A 25,228-nucleotide genomic window follows, 5' to 3' on the forward strand; every position below is an offset into this window, starting at 1 on the left:
TAAAAAAAAAACTACAAGAGCAAATGAGCAACAACCACTTACAGCAAGCTGGTAGTCTGCCTCCTTGTAGGGACGAGAAGGGAAGTCTATAGCGCACACATCAAGTGGCTCTTGTGGATGGGCCAACAAAATCAAGAAGTCACAGTACCTGCATAACATGCACATTTTTATTATTGAAGCATGCTACTGTTTCAGTTGCTTGTATAATCTCTATACTCACCCGCTAAAATCTTGAGGGATGCTCATCTCGAGTGGGTTGATGTGGTCGACACCAACTATAAGCTTAAGGTTCTTATCAGTGTCCTGAAAGTGAGTGTAGATCCCCTGCAAAAGAAGAAAATATTGACAACTGGACATGTGGAACCAAGTTAAAGTCAACATGCCATAGAAGCTTGAGCAAGTGCAGAAACTCATAACCACCCCTGGCTCCACTAGCGTCACATGTGTTGAGCTTATCAGAAGACATGGAGTGTTCTGATAAGCTGATTATAAGCCTTGAACCCCCGCAGTAGTTATACAGCATGGCTATTGCAATAGAAAACAGTTACCATAGGTAAAATGGATCATTAGACTAAGAGGTACAGGTCTCAAGGCAGAAAAGAGCAAAAAAAAGAGGGGAGGGGTGGGGGAATGGACAGTGAAGAAAGTGGAACAGCGATGTCCAGTCTTTTCTTATGCACCCTGTTAGGTGTTTGCAACTGTTGACACGAGACTGGGAATCTCATGCAGAAGATTCTCCAACCATAGATAAATTTCAGTTAGCACATAATCAGTACTAATACAGCATTGAATTAAGTAGCACGGTGGCAGGCTATTACCTGAGCTATGCTGACAAGATTGTTCAAGTCACCCTGATGATCTTTTGCAAAAAAAGCGATTCCTTTCAGTCTGTTTGCACTGATCCACTCATCCATGTTTTTCAAAAACTTTTCCAAGTCAGCACGATGGAGCATATTGATACTGAGTGAGTCCACTTCAGCAAGGAAATAGGGTGCTCGATCAGTATTATACGAGATGAAGCTCTGAAAGTCATGGGCTGAAAAGCATAAGAAAACAGAACAAAAGATTTATTAATATGTTCTCCGCCTTACTCTATTAATATGTCCTCTACTTAAAAATGCCTTACCTCCAAAGTAAGTCTACCTTGTACATACACACTTTTACGTGTTTGCTTCAAATACATTCTTGTATTTGGCAAAATACAATATCACAAGTACCAATTTCATGCAAACAATAACCTTCAGTCTAAGTCAGTGTGCTTAAATATAAAAGGATGATGGCTTATCCCTAATTGCAATTAGCCATGTTTTCATGGTTTGCAGTTAAACTTCTTAGGGCGCTCGACTACTGATCCGAAGTTCCCGGGTTCGAACCCGACCGCGGCGGCTGCGTTTTTATGGGGGAAAAACGGTAAGGCGCCCGTGTGCTGTGCGATGTCAGTGCACGTTAAAGATCCCCAGGTGGTCGAAATTATTCCGGAGCCCTCCACTACGGCACCTCTCTCTTCTTCTTTCACTCCCTCCGTTATCCCTTCCCTTACGGCGGGGTTCAGGTGTCCAACGATATATGAGACAGATACTGCGCCATTTTCTTTCCCCTCCCCCCCCCCCCCCCCCCCCCCCCAAAAAAAAAACCAATTATTATTATTAGTTAACTTCTCCATGAACTAAGCTCAATAAGGCTGTTACATGAAAATTCAGTGAGTAGGCCAGAGCAGCTTTGTCATTAGGAACTACATGACACTCATTACATCTATAAGCACATATAAAGCATGCACAGGAAAAACTGAGAGCCATACTCACAGCAGTTTGTAACAAACCCTTCAGCTCACAAACAAAAAGCCATATACATTTCCAAAGCCATGAGCACAGTGATGTTTAAGACTAACCATCTTTGGTCACAAATTCTTCGGCACCTTCGTCATAAGTTGCAAAGCTGTAGATGACATAGTCGCACAGTTTCCGTGTCAGATACTTCACAACACCAGCTGTCTTCTTCGTTTGACAGATCAGGATGCCTGAAGAAGGAATCGAACTTACATTAGTTGTACAGCACGTTATTTTTTATTATTGTTAACCCTAAGCAGGACAGTGGTAAATATTAGTATCACTTTCTTGCCATGCTTTTCTTGCATGCAAACTAACAATGGTACACCCATCTATCTCTTTTTTGTACTTTGCCGTCTATCTAGTGCTCAAACAGCTCAGCATGTTTTTACATTTCGCTAACAGGCGTCATTGGTATACTGTGTGTTTTTGTACGTGCATGTGTATAGTCTTCGACTCTGCGCAAATTGGCATGACACAAACTGTGGGAAATGAGCAATTCCAAATGCCTGGTGAACGTCTAAATTAAGTTGTTGATTCAATTCCATTTACATGATGAGGAGCCTGAGGGCGTAGTTTTTTTTAAAAACTGCTTTAATTAGGTTAATTTTTCAGTTCTAAACAGCTCGCTCGTGGCACCAGCATCAGTAATGCAGTGCTTCAAAATATATGTGGAGGTTTTTGAGCATAATACAGGTAACGTGCACTTTTCAGGCCAGTACTTTTCATAGAAGAGGCTGCAGCATCTTGATTCAATTATGTGACAAGCTGGAGCTGAGCGAAGATGACAGCGAATGCTTTAGTGATCAGGAATTTTTTCAGAGTGGGCGCCAGCAGACTAAAGCTCTTAGGTAAATCATGTGTGTATTAAAATGAAGAAAGCAGAGACCATACTGCAGGTTTTGTATACCTTACATGGTCTCAACTCGCTCTTTATGTCAAAGCCATTGCTTTACTGTTTAAACCGAAACAGCATGAGAGAAAAAAATTTAATTATAAATTATTTGCCGCTTGTTGCCGCAATCTCTCCTAGGTGCGTGTTTAGGTTAGAGAGAGCCAAAATCGCAGTTTACAAAGCTGTGAGACAAGCTGGAAGGCTTAACCCAAGATAGCTTACGTTAGACAAGTTGGGGTTCTGTGCCCCCGAGGAAACAGAATTACACTATTCTGAATTTTCCATGTATATGAAAATGAAAATGAAAGCACGGGTTGGACCTACACAAAAACTTCCTTATTTCAACATGTGAACCGCAGTGGCTCATGCAGTTTAGACTGATTCAACAAGTGCAATGTAACATGTAAGAACCAAAGCTGCACTCACGAACAGCATCGCGAACCAGTGGACCCTTTGACGTTGACACTGTTGCAGCTGAAAAAGAGTATAAAGAACGCTCAAAGAACAGAGCAAAAAGAAACAAAAATGCATGCAGAACCCATTCTATGCTTGGACAGTTGCATTCGCTATGAAAATGCTGAGACACACTACCAGGGGTAAATTGAGATGGCTGTAATGAGGAACTGTCCAGTTCTAAAAAAAAAAAAAATTGAGACCAATACAGTATTGCAATTTTACTGATCATTATAATCGGGGTTTGAGGAGACATGCAGTAACAATGGAGAAACTACTTTGAATATGTTTTTAAGAAAAGCATGCAATTAATTGTTTCCTTTTTTTTTTTACTGTGTATGCACTCCTGCAACACAGTAAGGCAAGGAGCATGCTTTCTTAATTTGCATTACTGCAGCCAGCATTCCAAAGCTAAGCACTATAAAGAACAGATTTATTGTAACAGTTATGAAGAAAAAAGCTGCATGAAAGCTCATGTTACAGAGAGCAAATTTGCTAACCATTGCTATAGTAAACAATTAAGTGTCTGGCAGGTTGGTCGAATGAATGAGGCTGAAGTGCTGACCACAGACAAAAACACTAATGCACAGAAAAAATAACTCACGAAAACAACACATGAAAAGAGCATGCAGTAGAAGTGATATACTATGTTTAATAAAGTTCAAAAATTTTTCTTCCCAGCTTTAAACACAAGTCAGCACACGAAATAATTACCAGTCATTTCAACTGCACCTGTCATATAGGTGTGCCCTCTCCAAACTAAAATGAATACAGCAGATTATACATACAAAAGCCCCTGAATATAATTGTAGATGATAGTGAAAAACATTTGTTGATTCTTACCAGTATGTGTCTGTGTCCCAGTTGATTCAGAAACTTCTATGCAAGGCAAGGAAAAAGAAGAAAAGATTTCAAAACTGTTACATTATTGTCGTTTCCCACTCTTTTGCATTTCTTTATATCCATCGCCATCAGCCTGACTATGCCCACTGCAGGACAAAGGCCTCTCCCAATCAACCCTGTACATTCTCCAGTTCACCCTGTCCTGTGTCAGCTGCGGCCACCTTATCCCTGCAAACTTCATAATCTCATCCGCCCACCTAACTTTCTGCCGCCCCCTGCTGCACTTGCCTTCTCTTAGAATTAAGTGCGTTACCCTTAATGATCATTAGTTATCTTTCCTTCAAATTACATGCCCTACCTAAGCCCATTTGTTGTTCCTGTTAGTTAGTTCCCGTGTTAGTTTTTTTTTTTTTGTCTTGAATCTAATGAGATCATTTTTTCAGTGAACCACAACTTTCATCTAAGCTTGTACAGTGATTCATGTAAAATCATACTTCTGACAACATTAGCCTCAAACAACAAGGTGACAATTAATTGCTTTATCAGATTATGCCAAAGACAAGCTTAAATTACCAATCATTAGACAGGTGCATGATGCATTCAGCTTTAGTGTACAGGGAAAAGAATTCAAGATGTACAGTCTTTGCTAAAAATTTTCAGGCAAAGGGGGATGCATCTCAGCCATACAGTGGAGCTATACAGCATACCTAAATCCCAACAGGTCTTTAAAGGTGAAAACAACGGTTTTCTTTGCCCGATTACTTAAGGTTTTTAACTTTGCCTAAATAAAGTTTATTTTCTGTCTTTCCTGTTTTAAACTATGCGCAAAGGCTGTTGCTATCTACCACTAATCAGCTACATTAGCACATTTAACTATGGCTAAACTAAAGCCCCACACAGGAAGTATCTTTGAATCCTTACCAGTATGCGTCCAAGTCTCCATAGGTTCACTGGTGTCTGTATACAGCAGAATGACAGGTAAGAAGCATCACACACAGCACTGCTGGTGCTATCTACAGCTAATTAGCTATGATTACACAGTCAGCTATCATTAAGCTAAAGCCTCTGCATTTTAATATTTCTGAATCCTTACCATTATGCACCCCAGTCGTGCCAGAATCACTGGTTCCTGTGCAGAGCAGTGTGGTAGCCATTACCACAACAAGCATCACATATAGCACTACATATATAGCGCGTAATTTTTGGCAATAGACATAGTGCACAAAAACCAAACTAACTATACTCAGCAACATTTCTTGGCGAACAAGAGACAGTTACAGGGCTAGAGCATCTAACTGTGCCACTCTGCCAAATAGTTAGCCCACAGGACAGGTGGCTGCTCCTGTCTGGCAGGATTGAACAGCGCACACAGGATGAGGCCACTAGGAGAGAAACAATGCTGACACTAGTGCTGACACTAGTGCTGACACTAGTGCTGACTTACAGCAGTTTAATTTGATCCTCACTCCAGGAATATATACGTAGAACATGGCCAACATCATGCATGCATGACAAGCAGTGCTGACATAGGTATCAAAGTTCCTTAAGGATAAGGGCGATCGATGGCTTCGATACACGAGAGCCACCTAAACGATCTATCATTTTAACTTCAATAATTTCGCGAGTCAGTTTACATCTGTTTTTGGAAATAACAGTGCAGTCTTGGCAGAGGGCTTGACATGTGGATGTGGTCCTGGTGCGTTGGTCGCTGTGCAGTTGCTTTGCTCAGTGATTGGTGTGGATTGCAATCAATGGAAGTGTCTTGCCATTACTCTCTAAAGTTGAAAATCAGCAGTTACGTTAGATATATGGCTTAAATGAGGAGTATTACCAATACACTGTTTTAAGTGGAACCTGTTAACTGCAACAACCTGGGACTAGAATAGCTATTTTATCAGACTGCTTTTGTTGGCTTGTTAAATGTGAACCGAGTGATTACTTCTTTAATGCATCATTTCAGCCAATTCACTCAACATTGAAAAGGTAAAGAACCGCATAGCTGTGTAAGCACTGAAGTTGTGATATGAGCCCTGATGAAAAGAAATTGATACTGCACGGCTCTTGTAAAAAGCTTTATAGCTAGCCACTGATGTGATAGCCTTGGCAGATGATGTCGTGAAACCATTTTTCAGCCACATGCGAGTACCGTATGTGGAATACGCACATTCTCAGAATGTCTTTAATTTGGAAAACAGAAGACTGAACAAAGGCCTTACCATTCCACCAAGGAGATTGTGTTGAGCCTGTAGAATAATCTGAGGTAGAAAGGAAAGATGCCTTCCTCTTAAAATTTTTTAAATGTAGTTAAAAAAAAGATCGCTCGGTTCTCAACACATACAACCAACAGCCAGATGTCACTATTTCAAAACTCTACTTGTGCCTGGGCTCACGCTGTTAGCATCTTGTGTTTACGGCGCAATTCCTCAATTAATGGCTCATGGCACTACAGAAACGAACCTTTTTTAACATCTTCTTTTGATAGAACTGATGTTTTCTAATTTCGTGTTGCTTATACTATGATCAACTTACTCACTGGTACTTAGAGAAACAATGAGCAACAGAATTTCAAGCAAAGCTGAATGCAAGCCAAAAGTGTAAAAGCTTTTTCCTGAATAATGCACTTTTTTCAGCAAGAAAGCTCCTTCAAAACTGCATAAGTACCATAGGAAGATCAGCATGAACGTTGTGCTGCAATTGTAATGAATATTAGTGCTGGCAGTGCAACAAGACACTAAACTTTAAACAAAAGGCACACAATTTCATTTCACTGTGTAAATGACACTATCAGCTAAGACAATATCTGGAAGTAGTACCACTATGTCAAGATCTACTCACTCAGGTAAATGAACTTCAAAAATCTATGACAAAATGCATTCACCAGAAAAAAAGAAATGGGCATGGAGCTCATAATCAGTAAATGTGTCCGACAAACTACTTGTACATGTAACACAAATATATCTGCTTGACAGTCAATGGGATTTTTTTTTTTTTCAATCGTCAGAACAGAACTCGCTTTTTGAAAAATTTATTCTGAATATCAACTCAAATATTCAATCATTTAAGACCATCGCTTCAAAATGTTGATGACACATTACTATACATGCAGTGCATTAGCTGTATTGCTCCATTCATGAAAGGTAAAGAACATCTGCTATCTTTTATGACATTTGACATCACTTTCATTGGCATCAATTTTTTTCCATCCATTTGATACAGAGATGTGAATTAAAAGGATATTTTCGTTTTGTACTGTGGAAATGAAAATGGTAGGAATGAATATTATTTTTGCTTCGTGCTTGTTTGATGCACATCACAACAACACTTAATAAAGTTCTTGATAGCAATGACATTTCTAAATGGTGGTCACTTAGACAACTTTAAAGTTATTTACAGAGGCAGCCTGGGAGTGTCTATGGTCCAGAAAATAAATGAGGTAAAAAAAAAAACTGCCTCACTTTACATTTGTCACAAAACATTATTACACAAGCAAAAAAAATTCAAGGCACAGATTGCCTAAACTAGAAATAGCAAAGCTTTCTATAATTTCTTTAGCAAGAAGTACATACAAATTATTTTATATCTCACAAAGAGGTCTGACCAGAAGTAAAAACAGTTATGGTGTTAAGGCATAAAGCATTTGAGAACAAATGCTTTGTTCATGTAACCCCCAGTGTCAGTTATGCTACATTAAATGCTTGCATTATACCTCCTACTTTTCTCCAGAAAAAACATGGGATCAGATAGAACACTACAGCTGACTTTTTCTTATTTATTTCCAACTGTAGCTTTTCTGCATTTATCTTTAGCCAATGAACGGGCCCACAAAAATGCAGAAAGTTGCCAGGAGGTCTGGTCCTGTTAAAATGGCCATACACATGCAAATGCATTAGAATGAAATAGAACTGCCCTTCCTAGATACTATAATGAAAGCCTGAAGTGATATCAAGCCCAAATGAATTGTGTGTTGCATATGGTGAACTGCAACCTACTGCTAGGTGTTGGTGACATGTCAGTCCACCACGGAGACTCTGGAAAACAAAAGAAAAATGACGTGTGCATGCAGAAGTAACATCCTGCAAATATTCTGGATGTTACAGCAGTAAAACACACCAAGAATAGAGCAGGACATACTATAAGCAGCCGTCCTTTATCTTTTCAAGGCTAGTACAATATATTTCTCAATAAAGAAAAAGTGGATTTAATTTGGAAAAACCAAGTTCTACATCAAGAAATTATCCACTGACACATATAAGCACACCTTTGAAATCAAGAACAGCAAATAGAAGTATGCAGTGGCACACTGATTCTTTGATTTTCAGACAATTAGGAGTTGTATAATATTTTAGATGTTGTTGGGGCACAGATATTTCAAACATGTACCACCTGAAAGTTAAATTTTTCTGACTAAATGAGTCACAAGTGGGCATCGCTGCTACAGTCAAGCTGACTTTTCGCCACCGAGGAATGCACCATTCTGGATTCAATGTGCAGAGAAATTGGCTTGGATAGGCGTGGCAATTTCTGTGGCTCGGTCATTATGGAAACTAGAGGCAATAGCACGCGATGCTCTAAGGCTGGGGTTCTAAACCTCTTTTCCCTCAAGGAACAACAACACAGCCTTCAATACGTGCAAAGAAATCCTATTTCATTCTATTTTGTATCTTTTGTCAGCAGTGTTTATTTCGTTGTGTTCAGCAATCAGTTTTTATTATCGTCTTTCAGCATTGCGATTTTCTAGCCCAGTTTGAAATGCTATTAAATGACCAGTAAGTTTTTTTTAAATGCCCATTTCACTCATGCTGAGACCGTTAACTCCAAGACAAGAATGAAAAAAAATCAGTCACAAGGCAAATGTTTCACTGCATTTCAACGGAATCATGTGACACCTCACACGGCTTTCATTGGACATCTGCCGCTCCTTGCTTCGATGGTAGCATGGCTACTGTGCTCTAGAAGATTGGGCATTGTGTTGACCGTGCCGCTAGTAACACAATGGCTAGGAGTGCTCAACTGGCCAGCATATTCACACAGTGCATGCTGCGTTAGCGTTCTTGAGTTTTGTAGCGCTGTGTGCTGGACAAGTTGGCGCGAGATAAAGCTAAGAGAAAAAAAGCACTCTGAGGTAACAGGTACAAAACCGATTCTACACAGGCACTCATAACAAGAGATGTTTGCTTCACACATTGCAAAATATAAAGTCCTTATTTCAACCAGCCCAGCACAAACTCCAAAGCATCCACATACAATGCCACCTGCAGCACGTCGCCTGCAGTCAAAATGAATCAAGTGCATTTTGAATGAATTCTGAACAAGAAAGAGGTGGCTTTGTAAACTTGAACCATGGAAAACCATAGGAAACCATGGAACTGGAAAAGGAATATATATATACCTAGAAGTATTCAAACTAATGTAAAGCTTAGGTCACCACCTAAGCATGAGGCCAGGAGGTGGGTGAAATAGCCAGAGCAGTTTCGAATACTTGGCACGAAGGTTAACAAAGGACGCAAGTGGAATGGGGCAGCAATGGGGGATAGGGGAACATTGCACGGTAAGTGGTAAAAAGAAGAGAGAATAGGACGTAAAAAACACCTAATAAAAAGATTAAGAAAGAACTCAATCAACAATTGGAAAATAGAGCAACAGCTACAAACAGCATGCAAGAGGGGGCTTAAGGATATAAATATCCGAATTTCTTGAAGGCAGGTAATACATTAAAGTCTGCAACAAGAAAGAAAAGAATGAAGCAGATGCACTTTACCTGTAGTGGCTGTCTCGCTTGTCTGATTCTCTGGTGAAGATTCTATACAAAAAAATTAAGAATGTCTTGTCAAAAAAATTTTTCAGATATGCAGCGCTTCTCTGATGCTTTGGTGAAGATTCTGTGCAAAAAAATTAAGAATGTCATGTCAAAAAATTTTTTCAGATATGTAGCCGATTAAAGCAGAGTACTATGCATTATAACATTTAGGCAGCCTGCAGGAATCAAGAATTAGTGCCTTACCTACACTATTTGTTTTGCTTGCATAATCCTCTGGTGATTATTTTGTAAAAAAATTTGTTCTCTGTTATCCCACTTCTTATATAAATAGCTGCTTAAAGCAGAGTATTATCTAAATCAATGAACTCTTTTTAGGAAGGGCACAGGAATTGAGTAACTGTGCTTCACCTGCATTCTACTTGTATAGGTTGTCTGATGCTCCATTGAAGATTCTGACCAGGTGTTTTAAAACTAGGTTCCATGGAACAACGGGGTTTCTCGAAATGCTTTCTCGGGTTCGCCGAACACCTAAATCCATGCATGCATTAGCCCTCACTTTTCCTTTGCCATTCTTTTTGGGGACTAACAGTTGTGTAACTGTTTACTGCAGACCATTTCACTGTACAGCCAGTTATCATTAATTTAATATTGGCATTTCTTGGGCTTCCTTCTGCATGCATGTCAGGCTGGTTGCAGTTGTTGGGGCTTTCCTGAGGCTAGAACGATTGAAGACTCACGTTTTAGAGAAAAAATATGTTCTGTCATCACCTTTCTCAATAATGTAACAAATTTAAGCAGACTATTATGCATCAGAGATTTTTAGCTTTCCAATGTATAAAGTAGACATATACAAGTTTAGTGGACTGCTGGATGTGTAGGTGCAGCGGTAGGGGTGCAGCCAGGCAAGCCACTGCATGTGCGCAGCTGGTACATGGTAAACCAGTATACATCCTGGCTGGCATCTCTCACTATGATAAAGTTCTCCATTATCATTTATTTCTTTAGGGTTAAACAATTTTCTCCCTGTAGTAGTAGTAGTCTCACTTGTTTGGTATTCAGGTGAAGATACTGGAGAAGAAAATTAAAAACGCCTCATTCCCAGATTTTTCAAATATATGCAGCATATCAAAGCAGAGTGTTACATTATCAAGTATATGTGCCTTAGCTGGAGTAGCTACATCTGCAGTCTGATGCTCTGTTGAAGATTCTGGAGAAAATATAATGCATTTCCAGTCTTAAATGAAAGGCAGCCTAAAGCAGATTTGCCACACAAATTTTGCAAATATTCTGTTGATTAAGGGATTCAATTAAAGGTATCTGAGGCTAATTTTAGTAATAAAGTACTTGCAGCATACCTGCAGTAGTTTCCTTTCTTGTTGGATACTCAGTTGAAGATTCTGGAGAAAAAATCATGCATTTCCTGTCACCACTACTCATAAGTAAATAGTGGCCTAAAGTAGATTATTATTCACTATCACTAAATTCATTTTAGAAGGCACACAACAAAGGAGGAAATGAAAATATCTTGCTACCTGAAATCAGCAAATACTATGTTGATGATTAAGCAACTCATTTTGAGGTATCCTAGGCTTATTTTAGGCAGCAAGTACTTGTGTCTTGATTGCAGCAGTTTCCTCTGTTGTTTTACACTCTGTTGTAGATTCTGGAGAAAAAATAATGCACTTCCTGATGCCCCAATCTCTAATCAAATAGTGGCCTAGAGCAGATTATTATTCACTATCAGTAAATTCGTTCTAGACAGCACATAAGAGAAAATGGTCATATTGTGCCACCCAAATTTTGCAAAGACTATGCAGATTATTGAAGAATTATTTTTAAGTATCCTATGCTTAATTTAAGGATTAAGTACTTACCTAGAGTAGTTTCCTCTCTTGTCTGATACTGTGTTGTAGATCCTGGAGAAAAAATAAAGCATTTCCTGTCACCACAACTCATAAGTATATAGCAGCGTAAAGCAGAGTATTATTCACCATCAATAAATTCATTTTAGATGGCACACAGGAGAAAATGAAATTATCTTGCCACACAAATTTTGCAAATATTAGGTTGATTAAAAAATTTATTGTGAGGTATTTGAGGCTTACTTTAGGAATCAAGTTCTTAAGCCTTACTTGGATTAGTTTTCTCTGTTTGATACTGTGTTGTAGATCCTGGAAAAAAATAATCAGTTTTCTGTTGCCACAACTTATGGTAAATAGCGGTCTAAAGCAGATTATTATTCACCATCAGAAATTTCATTTTAGACAGAACATGATAAGAAAATGAAAATATTTTGCTGCCTGAATTTCGCAGATACCACATTGATGACTACAGAATTCAATTTGAGGTATCCCAGGTTCATTTTAGGAACAGAGTACTTGTACCTTACTTGGAGCAGTTTCCTCTCTTGTCTGATATTGTGTTGTAGATCCCAGATAAAAAACAATGCATTTCCTGATGCCTGAATTCCCCAGTTCTTAATAAAATTGTGTCCTAAAGCAGGATATTATTCACTATCAGTAAGTCCATTTTAAATGGCACACAAGAGAAAATGAGCATATCTTGCCACCCAAATTTTGCAAAGACTATGCAGGGTATTGAATTATACTCAGGCCCCCTAAGCTTATTTTAAGAATCAAGCACAAGCACTTGCGCCTTACCCAGAGTAGTTTCCTCTCTTGTGTGATGCTCTGTTGTAGATCCTAAAGAAAAATAAAACATTTCCTGTCTTCCCAATTATAAGTAAATTGCAGCCTAAAGAAGAGTATTATTCAACATCAATAAATTCATTTTAGATTGCACAAAGCAGCAAATGAAAATATCTTTCCATCCACATTTTGCAGCTGGTTTACTAGTGGTCAGAGAATTCATATTGAGGTACCCTATGCTTATTTTAAGAATCAAGTGCTTGCATCTTACCCAGAGTAGTTTCCTCTCTTGTCTGATACTCTGTTGTAGATTCTGGAGAAAAAGTAATGCATTTCCTGTCACCACAACTCTACGTAGCAGCATAAAGAATTGTATTATTCACTGTAAATAAATTTATTTTAGATGGCATGCAGCAGCAAATGAAAATACCTTCCCACCCACGTTTTGCAGATTCTTTGCTGGTGATTAGGGAATTCGTTCTGAGGTACCATAGGCTTATTGTAGGAATTAAGCATTTGTGCCTTACCCAGAGTAGTTTCCTCTCTTGTGTGATGCTCTGTTGTAGATACTGGAGTAAAAATAATGCATTTCCTGTCACCACAACTAAGCAGCAGCCTAAAGAAGAGTATTATTCACAGTCAATAAATTTATTTTAGATGGCACGCAGCAGCAAATGAAAATATCTATCCACCCATGTTATGCTGATCCTTTGCTGGTGATCAGAGAACTAATTTTGTGGTACCCTAGGCTTATTTTAAGAATCAAGCACAAGCACTTGCGCCTTACCCAGAGTAGTTTCCTCTCTTGTGTGATGCTCTGTTGTAGATCCTGAAAAAAAAAATAATGCATTTCAGCAGCCTAAAGAAGAGTATTATTCAACATCAATAAATTCATTTTAGATTGTTGCACACAGCAGCATATGAAAATATCTTTTGACCCAAGTTTTGTAGATGCTTTGCTGGTGATGAGAGAATTCATTTTGAGGTACGCTATGCTTATTTTAGGAATCAAGCAATTGCATCTTACCCAGAGTAGTTTCCTCTCTTGTCTGATACTCTGTTGTCGATTCTGGAGAAAAAGTAATGCATTTCCTGTCACCACAACTCTACGTAGCAGCATAAAGAATTGTATTATTCACTATCAATAAATTTATTTTAGATGGCATGCACCAGCAAATGAAAATATCTTCCCACCCACGTTTTGCAGATGCTTTGCTGCTGATCAGAGAATTCATTTTGAGGTACCCTACGCCTATTTTAGGAATCAAACACTTGCGCCTTACCTAGAGTAGTTTCCTTTCTGGTCTGACACTCTGTTTTAGATTCTGGAGAAAAAATAACGCTTTTCCTGCCACCATAATTATTAAATAAATAGCCGCCTAAAGCCGATTAATATTATCAGGAAATTCAATTTAAATAGAGAAAATGAAAATATTTTCACATCCAAATTTTGCAAATACTATGCTATTGATTAAAGAATTATTTAAGGCATCCTAAACTTATTTTAGGAATCAAGTAGTTGCACCTCTGTTACCCACGCAAACAAACTCTGTCCACGCCTCACAACAAGCACAGAGCAGTATTGAGAGGCAGGCATTGCAGCATGCTAGCACATGCATTCTCGTTAGTTGCAGCATCATTTATGGTATGATCCGTAAACCGTGCAAACCATAACTGACGGCCCTTTACTTTGCCCAGTTTTCATAGACCAAATTTTGGCCACAAGCACATGATAATTACTGCTCATGCAATATAAACTCTCTACAAAGTTGATATTCCAAGGTAGGAGAGTTCAAAGTATTAAGGGTTTACAGCACATAGATATATAGATGGCTATATAGCATCTATGTGTCTATTTGCACTGAAACTTCAGTTAGCTTTAGTACTTCTTTTTCCTTGAATATGCATGAAAATCATCCAAGCCACAATAAAAAATTTTGAAACACAAAATGCTGCATGCAGCTTAGATTAGAGTTCTGATTCCATGTATGTACCTACCTCGCCACACATGCAGTCTTTGCTGTGGTATTAGCCATGTATTGTCAAAGCACAACACCACAGAAGGCATAGTACGTCTCCTCTTAGCTCATAAAAGAATAGGTGATAAAAGCGGTAATCAGCAAATAAGTCAAGAAAACAGTAAAACATACCCGTTGGCTCAGTAGGATGTTCAGTACTGAAGTCAGTGGGTCTTTCGACTACAAAGTAAAAAACCCAATGCATCTCGGCATGAAATTGTGCCATTTCAAAAGTTATGCACTATCAGCACTGCCTTAAGTAACAAAAAATGTCAGGAAAACAAACCACTAAAACTAACAATCCCCATAAAATACTATCACAAATAAAAAACAAGAAAGCTAATTTCCATTATTAACAAACTTTCAGTAGCAAAGACAATCCGCAAGGTTTTTTTGCTGCAAAAAATAGAGACGAAGTGAAACCAGCTGTTCAAAAGGTAATGAGAACAAAGCAATCACTAGTGATATAAAACAACCAAACAAACAAGCCAGCACAACATGTTTTACCTGTGACGACTGTTTTCATGCAAACTAAAAACCTCGATAATTTGAACTCAGTTCATTTGAAATTCTAGGCATTTCAGGGAATTTGTGTGGCCCTGTAATTTCTTATGTAAATTTTACTAGATAAATCAAAGCAGCTGCCTGTACCAGCCTGGCTAATCCAAAGATCTAGGGTGCTAAGCGTGAATGTCCAATCCCAATTTTGCTGCACACCGGTAAACTGATGGCTCTCGAAGCCACAAGGTGGCACTACAGAGTGATGCTGATGCTTGGCATGCAAAGCTGCCCAGCCCCAGTACTCCCAGCTCAAAAACCATTCTATGGTATGGCTTGTGCACTGCCAAAGCACGCCTGCAGAGAGCACATTCTTCACAGCGATGCAGTCATAGATACTAGCTTTGAAGTTATGCCCTTTCGGTGCTTTGTCAAAGCACGCCTGGACTGCGGGCAGTGGTGCGCGTGCTCGTCACTCTTCTTCAGCCTGGCAGTCATCAAGGCTGCATCTAGCAAAGTCACTGGCAATGAAGCACCTAGCTCTTTGCCACTTGCAGCGTTGGTACGTGTTGCATTGCTGGTACGTTGGTAAATGTCAAACTAAGAACTCTGGACCTGGGGAATATAGTGCATTATGTACAATAAAACCTAGGTGCAACCACACAGGACAAACCCTAGAAGCAAGACAGGACATGCCCTGATTCTGCTTTTTGCCTTGTGCTGATGTGCCTGGGTTCACTTCAAACTGCTTCAAACACTGAATTTTCTTCCTTTGTAATGCATCATTAGATTCACAACTTACCGCCAATCTCGTTCTGAATGTCCCACAACCTAGGAAAAGGGCCCCCTCCCGAGGCACAGGAGGAGCTGGTGTCGTCCAAGTCGAGGCTAAAGGCAGCAGCACACACAGTCTTCAACTCGTGTGACACCTTTGAGATCTGCACATTAGGGGGGCATCCAAGTGGTATGCTTGCATGCAAGTGTCCTGCTCCACCTGTCGTATTCTGATAGGTCTGCATTTTTGCATTACACATTGCCTTGCCAATTAACCTGACATATTACACAGGATACTTACAATCAATTACACAATAAGTATTAAGAACAACCACAAAAACATTTAAAATAACTTTTCTTGCAAAGGCTACATCTCTGGCTAGAAAGATTTGTAACTTTATTGAATTCTGAAAGTTTTCAGCGTTGACGTTATATGGTGTCCTACAGCATTTTAACACAATAATGTTAAGGAGCTCCTGCTGCAGAAAATCCGGCGCGGTTAACCTTGAGAAAAAAAAACATGAATAATCCCCTCAGAAAGCAATGTAGGGGGCAGGTCGGGCACCTATGTCACGTAACCTTGTGAAGTCGGATTGTGAACAAATTGTGCACCGTGGCAGTTAAATTAATGATTGGTCACAAGAGGTTGCCTGCAAAGAGCAAACCCGGGTCACACAAGCTTCATCGATGGCAGCACCTGCTATCACAGGGCAGTGGCACATTGCTTAACCACTGCAGCACTGCGCCAAGAGCAGTACGAGGACCCGCAGGGATGTATGAATGTTAAGTAGAGAATGACCAGCTCTGCAAATATGGGCATGAACCCACTAAAGCTATCACGTCATGCCCTTAAGGCGGAGCTTAAGTATCCCCTCTAATTTTTTTATAACAATGACTAGCTTTGCTCAAACCTATAGTCAATCATGCCGAACACAATACCAGACTGGCCTTCCCTTTACCTATGAAGTTAAATCAAGCAAGCAGCCTTCATCGATCAGAGAAACTATTGAAGAGAATACATACCTGCTCCTTAATAGATCGTGTGGTCTCAAACCTGAACACAATGCCATCTGCAGAGTACTCGCCAAATCTGTCTGCCCCAGACACTGGAGCCAAGTCACAAACCTGTCCCGGTCAGAATGAAGCATCAAGGACATCAGCATGGTTTCACATGACAACTAAAGCAAAGCGAATAATAAAGCAAAATAAATTTGAAGGGATAATTACGACTTTGTAGTAGTTGTGATTATTTATTTATATTGTTTATATTTTATTATAAGCAATAATTATATTTTTCTTAATATACAAATAGTTTAAAGTAATAAATAACAAAATAATTATAAATTAAGTGCATTAAGGAATGAAACCAACTTGCTGAATGACAAGACAAGAGCCGGACACATAGTGTAGCACTTCTTGTCTTCTTTATGTGTTTCCTCCCCTTGGTCACCACCTCATTACGCAAGACCTGTTTGTGTTGCTGCATCAACTGGCCGTCCACAGTTGCCTCACCAGCAACCAGCGCAATTATCTTTGCGAATGCATGCAAGTCAGCCCACAAGCATGGGAAACCAAAGCAACAAGTGAAGTCCGTGACAAGAACACAGGCCAAGTTAAGTGTTTTCACAGACCATGTGGAAGAACCCAGACAAGTCATTGGACCTAGTTGCTCCATTACAGCAAAAAAGCAACTAAGACAGGATATTACCACTTTCTGCACTAAATGTAGCAGTGTAATGCTATAATAATATGCCCAGCAATGTCATAAGAAAAAAATGAATACTTCAGTGGATGGCCGCTACTATATTAAACAATGATACAAAAGGCTAACTGATACTACTTTGCGACTAAGTATAAAGAGGGAAAGCTCTACCTGCAGTATGCGAGTTCAGCTAGTTGGAGCATTGTTTGACTACAAACACAGCACTGCGACGAGGGACAAAGAAGGAAGGGCAAGCGCTTGTCGTTGCTTCTCCGTCTCTTGTTGCAGCGCTGTGTTTTTGGTCAGGCACTGCTGAAAGAAGCCACTAATTTTTTAATCCACTTTTCCTCAATATGTAAAGCAGACATCACCTCACTATAGCTTGTCCATTTCTCCCGACTGCAGGAAGTCTTGTTCGCACCATGAAACTCTCTCACAGCCAGGTTGAATGAGATACATGGTGTAGTTACAGAAGCGGAGTCAGCCTCAGTTCTTTGCTGAAATGGAAGAAAACAGATTAAGACAGTGTAGAGTGAAGAAAAATGAGTGTGCTTTTGTCATCTTCGCATTTTCCCATCGAACAGTTTACCTGAGACCAGAATGTTCTGCAACGTTCTCATAAACTGCTTCAACAAGGCGCAGCACCCTAACACAAACCCTGCTAGGTGTGCAATGTGATGCAATATTACTGCATTACTGTCCTGATTAAGTAAAAGCTGCAATGTATATACATACCATGATTGCAGTATCTTCGTCAGTTAGGGGCTTTGAAGGGTAGCCCAACTCACATGGTGGATGGCAACAGCTACTTTTTCTCTGATGTGTAATCAACAGCATCAGTGTACATTTTCTGAAACATAAGCAGCACTGTCTTCAATTTCAAGTCAAGACAGCAAGTGACAACTAGAAGTTATTTGAAATGAAATGCCACCACATCTCAGCGATCCACCACTCTGGTATAGCAGTTACAGTATACAGCTGAAACATGTGCTCTAGTTTCTGGGAAAATCTAATGAAATGCAGAAGCACAAAGACCGGCTATGAATCTTATTTACCCAGTCAATGACTTCACCAGTTTCATACTGGCTTCACTTCCATAGTCAATGCCAACAAGAAGTATCTCCTGCAAGTTTTGGGATGAAATGTGCTCCCATTTTTTCTGCAAGGAAACAGAGATAACAAGCTCAGTTAATGTATTTTAAGAGAACCAAGATAACAAGCTCAGCTAATGTATTTTATGCACCATGCACTCTGGGCTGTTATTAATGCTGAAATTAAGGGGGGGGGGGGGTTCTCTAGGTTTATTAAAGTATGGTGTCTGCACAAAGCAACCCAACTGTGAGCTCGAAGTGGAATGCCACTCAAATGATTTAAAGATTTACACCTTAAATATGCCAACAGCTTTTAGTGAACTAAGGGATTCGTAGGCAGGATTTAATGACTCATAAGCACCACAGGCTACGAAGGACACCATAGTGAAGGGCTCCGGGATTATTTTAGACCACCTGGCATTTTTTAACAAATACCAACGTCACAAAGCACGCAGGCATTTATGTATTCCACCTTCATCGAGGTACGGCTGCTGTAGCTGGGATCAAACTCATGACCTTGGATTCAGCACCAAAATGCCAAAGCCTCAGAGCCACCGCGACAGGTCTTAGTGAACTACATAAGAGTTGGTTTTGAAGAAACATTTAGTAGGAAAAGCTACAAGCCTTCAGCCTAGGCTAACTTAAACAGGCAGACATACATAGGTGGAAAACTCCTGTTTGATTTTGTCATTTTTTTATTTATATGACACTTGGCCAATTAGCTGAAAACTGCTAATTAGCTTGATTTTGTTTTTATATTATTATTATGGCATTAGTTAATTGCATAATAAGTGTGCATTATTTCCCAAAAGATTTTTGACAATTTTGGAGATACATTCATTACACCAGATAATGTACCAGAAAAAATTTATATTTTGACAAATAAAATAAGTCACTATCCAACTGCACTCATTACACGAGTATACATGCTACTGCAGATCCCTCATCTTCCTTTTATGCCATAATTAAGCAATAAGAAATGATCAACTATGAAGAGTCAGTCAACTATTTATGAAAATAAAGCATGCACGCTGTGACAAGGATCTAATGCTAAAAATAACACAACATAATCCAGTGTACATTAGCACAACTTCCTCAATAACTTGCCTGAATTATTAATTCAAACTTCTGGACATCACTCATGGCAGGAACATTTATGAAGGCCAAACCGTGTTGGTGTGTATCCTGAATCCATTGAGTGCTTGATGTCAGAAAACCATTGAAGGCATGGTCCACGCTGAGTTCGTGGAAACTGGTCAGGTCTATTTCACTAAGAAAGTAGATTCCACTCTTTGAGGCAAAATCATAAGCTGCATAAAATGCAGGACCTGATAGAGAGATCAAATCACTTTAATTAGTAACTTCAATATGTTATCACAGAAATTCCTCAGACATAAGCTTACATCCACTGCAAGTCAAGCTAGACAGATAGGTTAGCTTCACATGATAGCAAATATGTCATTCTTAGTGAAAATATGGCTATGATAAGCCACAAAACTGTGTAAAAACGAAGACATGTGGTGACACCCCTCACAGATTCCTGCAACTGCATCTGGTAATGTGGCTTCTTCGTCAGCCGCAACTGGTTTATCGCAATCTCGTACAATGCTATTCTGCGACCAATGCGCAAGTGCCAATGAAATATTTAACCTCGTTCATACGTTGTTTTTTTTTAATAAACTGGGGGAAAAAAGTATTATCAGGGAAACTGTATGATCCAAACCACAAAGACATTGATCGACAATTTCAACAGATCCTTTTCTAGAGCTCACCGAATTAAGTCCTCATTCGCGCTGTCTTAAGCGCGGAAGGAACTTCAAACGCATCTGATCCGTCGGCGGCCATGCCAAAAGTAGCCATAATATCTTGTCACTTTCAGATGCTCCGCCCCTTCGCATATAAGTACTGCGGGGAAGCCCCCACGACGGCTGGTTTTCGCAGCGTTTCTAAGCACATCGCTGTAGTTCGTAGATGCTTCGTCCCCTCGCCCTTACGCATCCGCGAAGAAACCTCAGCGTTTTTCCTCTTGTCGTGTCCCCACAAAAAATGTCTCGAATGCACAGCGCACCGTTTTTATTTTTTTTGTTGTTGTTGGTGATGATGATGCTTCACCTTTTTACATTTGGAAACTGCAGGGAAGCCACAACAGCTAGGGACTGCCGCTGTATTTTTGCTTTTCATGTCGCGTGGCGTCACGTTCGACACACTTGTATGTTTTTAACGTGTGCCGTTGGTCAATAAACAGATTATACGACATTTGTCAAAATGTTTAACGTAGTAGCCGGAAAATCGTGTTATTCGGAAACACATTAACCGCAAGAAATATAGTACTGTAAATTTAAGAGGCATTTTGAGTGTCCGTGAATTTGAGCGCACGAACCGGGAAATCGCATGAACCGGGAACGTATCAACGAGGTTTTACTATTTAATTATTTATTTGTAGTTTTTCGGAGTGTCGCCAACCAACAGCATGGCAACCTACAAGGGCAGTGCACGTTATGAAATGGGGACATCGCACATATGAAAATGATTAACAAGGGTGAACATAGCAGTATGATGGCAGTGGCACGGTTCTACAAGCATAAGCACTCCAAATAAAGAGCACTACAGTACACGCAAGAAGGTAAGTGACACACATGGACATAGTGTGCAGATGAAGAAAAGAAGGCAAAAAGAAAGTAATGTTATAAGAGACAGCCACCTCAAGTCAGACATTGGTGGAAAAAACAAACATGCACACACGAGCAAGGTCATAGTAACAAATAGGGTTAAAAAGTATTACAAGATGTGTAATTAGAGCTGCATGCAGCCTCAAGCTGGCACATGAAGGCAATTTGATAAAAACTGCTAACAGCATTTTAGGACAATAAATGTCATTGTGCAGCCCTTTATAAAGGAAAGCAATATCCAACTTTTCTCTGTGCATGATAATACAGCAGTGAATCATAATCAAAGAAGTGTCACCTGCCAATGTATCGGTCATAATTATATAAACTAATTTAGGCTGGGTCTATTTTCTACGACATTGCAGCCAAAATAGAATTCCAAATCACAGAAGCAAATTCTATGCGTAGTCTAATAGACTGTGAAACAAGTGCACTGTGCAGCAACAATGACTGGTCTTTTTTTGTAACACTGAGCATACTCCATGACTGAGCCGCAGCAAAGAAACATGGGCACGAAAATCCAGTTCACCACAAATGCCAAATGGGCGCCAAGATCTGGAACGCATGAAACTCATTTGTATCTGAGGCAAAGGGATAAGTAAAGTAAGAGTGTGCGAATAGTGGACTTTTGGTTCAAAGCAAATTCAAAGCGAATAGTAAGTTTCTTCGAATAATTTGAAACAGAACATTTCGAACGCTTCTGGCGCACAAAAAAAAGTTTAATGGCACAACCAGCATTTTCAAAATCAAGTATTTTTTTAACAAACAAGGCCATTACATGAAAAGAAGAGAGATGTGCACTGAAGCTTTGTCAAACTCATTGAAGCTGCGTCTTTCTGCAAAAATTACAACTCCCGGCAAGGATGAATATGAACATGATGACAGGGATACCTGTGGGGGCTACACTACATGAAAGCTTGACCTGAGCAATATACTTACAATCCACCAGGAATTTAGATGCTAACTCATGCTAATATTAATGACAGACAAGTTGTGAAAGAAACAGGCTACTTTCCTGGCAAATCAAGCATTTAGAGGCCTCCTTCAAGCACAAGCCAAGTTGTGCTCAACTTGGCTTTGAAAGGTATGCAATTAGAATGCAACTGCAGATAAGTTTGTTCACAATGTTTGGGGCACCCATCATATCTCTAAAAACCAACAAGTTTTTCAGCGAACCAACAATTGCCCTGCATGTACTGCATGTAAAAGAGTTGCGTTGCATCTTTGACAACATGTGCAATCCTCAGTTGTGAGTAATCACTTGTGGTGCCTTTTTCTTCTTTTGTCTGTCCATGATCTGCTTGTGCTGCTCTTGTCCAAGGTGCTATACCTCCCTATCAAAGGTTCTGAAACTGGGTTCCGTAGGATGTTCAGTGTTCCCTAAGTTCTTTTTAGGGTTTCCCAAGCACTTAAATTTATGCATGCCTCAACTCCCACCTCTCCTTTACCCACTTTATTGTGGGACTAATCACACTGTAGCTGCTCACTGCTAAGTGTTTTGCTATACAGCCAGTAATTGTTGATTAAATTTGGGCATTTCTTGGGTGCTGTGTTTGGGCACTCTCTCTTTTGCTTGTGTGTCAGACTGGAAGGGACAGAAGCCAAGACATCCAGGGTTCCTAAACACACTTTAAGAGATGTCTGGATTTACCCAAGGCTAAAAAGATTGAGAACCCCTGCTCCTAGGCCAGCTGTCCATGCTACTAAAGTTTATTTCACTGAGCAGCTTGTTTTACAGATGCAGCAGCTCATACATTTGTGCTTTAGCAGTCTTTTATTGAAACAATGGCCTATTTGGCCAATGCTGGTTACACTAGCATACACTGCTGTTGTGAATATGAGCAAAATCTGAAAGAACTTCCAACCTACCTAAATGCTTATCAATGCCAAATGCTTATCACATTTCATCAGAGGAGTAAAATTCGCAACTTTAAAGTCATTACGTGACCTAGCATCTGTAACAAGAATAAATGGCTCACCGTCTTTAGCACGATAAGTTTGGTTATGGATGACACGGTAAACAACACTTGAGTACACCAGGTGAGTGCAGAGGCTTCTAGGCAACATGTTGATGACCGGTGCACTGTCCACGATGCATACCAGAATACCTGTACAAACACCACCTATTTTCAGCAAGTTTTTACAGTAGGCAGAAATATGAAGCAGGCAAATAATTTACCTTTAAAAAAAATTCAGAATTCTCAAATCAAATTCACACAAATAATATTAAGTTTATGACACAATGGGCACATTATACATTAATAGGTTCACTCTTTAAGTTGCATAACTCCTAAATTGCATCTTAAGTTGCAATTTTGAAATCAAGACAATATGTCTAAAGTGTGTCACACAGGTAGAGAGCAAAGACACCTTGTAGATAATGGTTTGGTTTGGTTTATGGGGGTTTAACGTCTAAAAGTGACTAAAGCTATTGTGGGCGTCGCAGTTAAGAGCTCCGGAAATTTCGACCACCAGGGGTTCTTTAACATGCACTGACATCGTGCAGTACACGGGCCTCTAGAATTTCGCCTCCATCGAAATTCGACCGCCGCAGCCAGGATTGAATCCGCAGCTTTTCGGGCAGCAGCAGAGTGCCATAACCACTGAGCCACCGTGACAGCTATGATAATGGAACACTCATATTGTTAACAGGTGGTCATTTGGAAGCGTGTTAAACTGTTTTATCGCTCAATCTGGACAGCTGCATTATATGCAGTCCCGCACTATAAGCGGTTAGGTTATGAACTGTCCTGCTACAAACGTTATGTTCAGGTCATACAGGTGTGTCAGTTTTCAAAAATAATCCTCTAAACTACCACCAAATGTCTTGAGTGTTCCACAGCAGCATCCGTATTAGATCAGTTCAGTTCCACTCGACTTAGCAACTTGCATATTACATGTTATGTACCTGTATGGTAAGGAGAAAAATTCGTGTACACAATGATAGTGTCTACAAAACTTCACTGCAGCCCCATGCTTTTGCCGTTGTAAATAATCAGGAGCACAACAGATCGAAACAAAGAAAATGCATTCTTGTAGATAAACACAGTCCCCCTTTCTGCTGTCTCGACGCCTGGAATAGCCATGATGTGGCAGTAGCATGCAGTTTCGCCAGAGCTTGTATGGTACTAAACATTACTTTTGTTCCCAACAGTACGTACGACACTAGACAGAATGGACATCTTGAAATGCATGGTAAGCATATCCAAAATTAAATGAGCGACTGTAAACGTCCACTTGACGACATTACTGACTTCAGCACTAAAAACTGGCACACAAAGGTAGAGGAGGACCCAGCACATACAGGGTCTGTCCTGAAAGTAATGAGAAAAGTCGCGGCATGGCGCGTGCATTCTCTAAATTGGGAAACCGGTTTATGAGGAAGGTGGGGGAATGTTCACCTTCACAATGCGACGAGCTCACTTGGCTTTGAGCAAGCAAAGCGAGTGGATGGGTTTGAGCGTGTACCCCTGTTTCGTTATTGCATCAAGGAAACCAAGGAGTGAACTTTGAAACAGGCTACGCAATGAAGCTTTGCGTTAAACTGATTAAGTCACCTACAGAGACATTCGACATGATCAAGACAGCATGTGGAAATGATGAAATGTCTAGATTGCAAGTGTTCAAATGGCACAAAACCTTTACAAAAGGCCGTGAAGATGTTCAGGACACCAACGGGTGCCCGGACCATTGCTCATTGTTAACGTTTGCACAGACATCTGTGAATGCTTTGTGCCATTGGAACACTTGCAATCTGGACATTTTATCACTCTTACATGCTATCTTGATGTCGAATGTCCCAGTAGGTGACCTAATCAATTTAATGCAAAGCTTCACCCCATAGCGCTGTTCCAACATTAGCTCCATGGTTTCCTCAACACACCAATGAAACAGGGGTACACGCTCAAAGATGTCCACTCGCTTCGCCTGCTCGAAGCCAACTGAGCTCATCGCATTGTGAAGCTGAAGGTTCCCCTCTTTCCTCTAAAACCAGTTTTTTAATTTAGCGCATGCGCGCGCCATGCCGCGACTTGTCTCATTACTTTCAGGACAGAT

The 25,228-nt window shown here is 39.9% G+C and overlaps 2 protein-coding genes across 11 annotated transcripts in view; both read right to left on the minus strand.

Annotated features, from left to right (window-relative positions):
• Window positions 1-23,276, minus strand: part of LOC144098508 (uncharacterized) — a 72,500-nt gene extending 49,224 nt beyond the window's left edge. For 4 of the 10 annotated variants that reach the window (XM_077631208.1, XM_077631203.1, XM_077631205.1 and 1 more), the window contains exons 1-27: window positions 23,152-23,276; window positions 19,614-19,834; window positions 18,471-18,574; window positions 18,151-18,265; window positions 17,787-17,912; window positions 16,737-16,838; window positions 15,742-15,877; window positions 14,574-14,621; window positions 13,451-13,492; window positions 13,211-13,252; window positions 12,951-12,992; window positions 12,695-12,736; window positions 12,436-12,477; window positions 11,908-11,946; window positions 11,650-11,691; window positions 11,131-11,172; window positions 9,776-9,817; window positions 8,007-8,045; window positions 6,234-6,272; window positions 5,111-5,146; window positions 4,939-4,974; window positions 4,018-4,053; window positions 3,148-3,195; window positions 1,889-2,017; window positions 819-1,036; window positions 221-324; window positions 43-148 (exon numbers count right to left, since the gene is read on the minus strand). In XM_077631208.1, the coding sequence (XP_077487334.1) occupies window positions 43-148; window positions 221-324; window positions 819-1,036; window positions 1,889-2,017; window positions 3,148-3,195; window positions 4,018-4,053; window positions 4,939-4,974; window positions 5,111-5,146; window positions 6,234-6,272; window positions 8,007-8,045; window positions 9,776-9,817; window positions 11,131-11,172; window positions 11,650-11,691; window positions 11,908-11,946; window positions 12,436-12,477; window positions 12,695-12,736; window positions 12,951-12,992; window positions 13,211-13,252; window positions 13,451-13,492; window positions 14,574-14,621; window positions 15,742-15,877; window positions 16,737-16,838; window positions 17,787-17,912; window positions 18,151-18,265; window positions 18,471-18,574; window positions 19,614-19,834; window positions 23,152-23,239 (2,106 nt within the window). In that variant the 5' untranslated portion in view covers window positions 23,240-23,276. The remainder of the gene's footprint in view (window positions 1-42; window positions 149-220; window positions 325-818; window positions 1,037-1,888; window positions 2,018-3,147; window positions 3,196-4,017; window positions 4,054-4,938; window positions 4,975-5,110; window positions 5,147-6,233; window positions 6,273-8,006; window positions 8,046-9,775; window positions 9,818-11,130; window positions 11,173-11,649; window positions 11,692-11,907; window positions 11,947-12,435; window positions 12,478-12,694; window positions 12,737-12,950; window positions 12,993-13,210; window positions 13,253-13,450; window positions 13,493-14,573; window positions 14,622-15,741; window positions 15,878-16,736; window positions 16,839-17,786; window positions 17,913-18,150; window positions 18,266-18,470; window positions 18,575-19,613; window positions 19,835-23,151) is intronic. The other 6 variants (XM_077631201.1, XM_077631200.1, XM_077631202.1 and 3 more) reach the window with 6 other exon arrangements.
• A 1,157-nt stretch (window positions 23,277-24,433) lies between these two features.
• The window catches only part of LOC144096948 (uncharacterized), a 42,935-nt gene continuing 42,140 nt past the window's right edge, over window positions 24,434-25,228 (minus strand). The window contains exon 54 of the mRNA XM_077629753.1: window positions 24,434-24,486. Within this exon, the coding sequence (XP_077485879.1) occupies window positions 24,434-24,486 (53 nt within the window). The remainder of the gene's footprint in view (window positions 24,487-25,228) is intronic.

This window comes from Amblyomma americanum, chromosome 7, assembly GCF_052857255.1.
Source record: "Amblyomma americanum isolate KBUSLIRL-KWMA chromosome 7, ASM5285725v1, whole genome shotgun sequence".
In the NCBI taxonomy this organism is placed as follows: domain Eukaryota; kingdom Metazoa; phylum Arthropoda; class Arachnida; order Ixodida; family Ixodidae; genus Amblyomma; species Amblyomma americanum.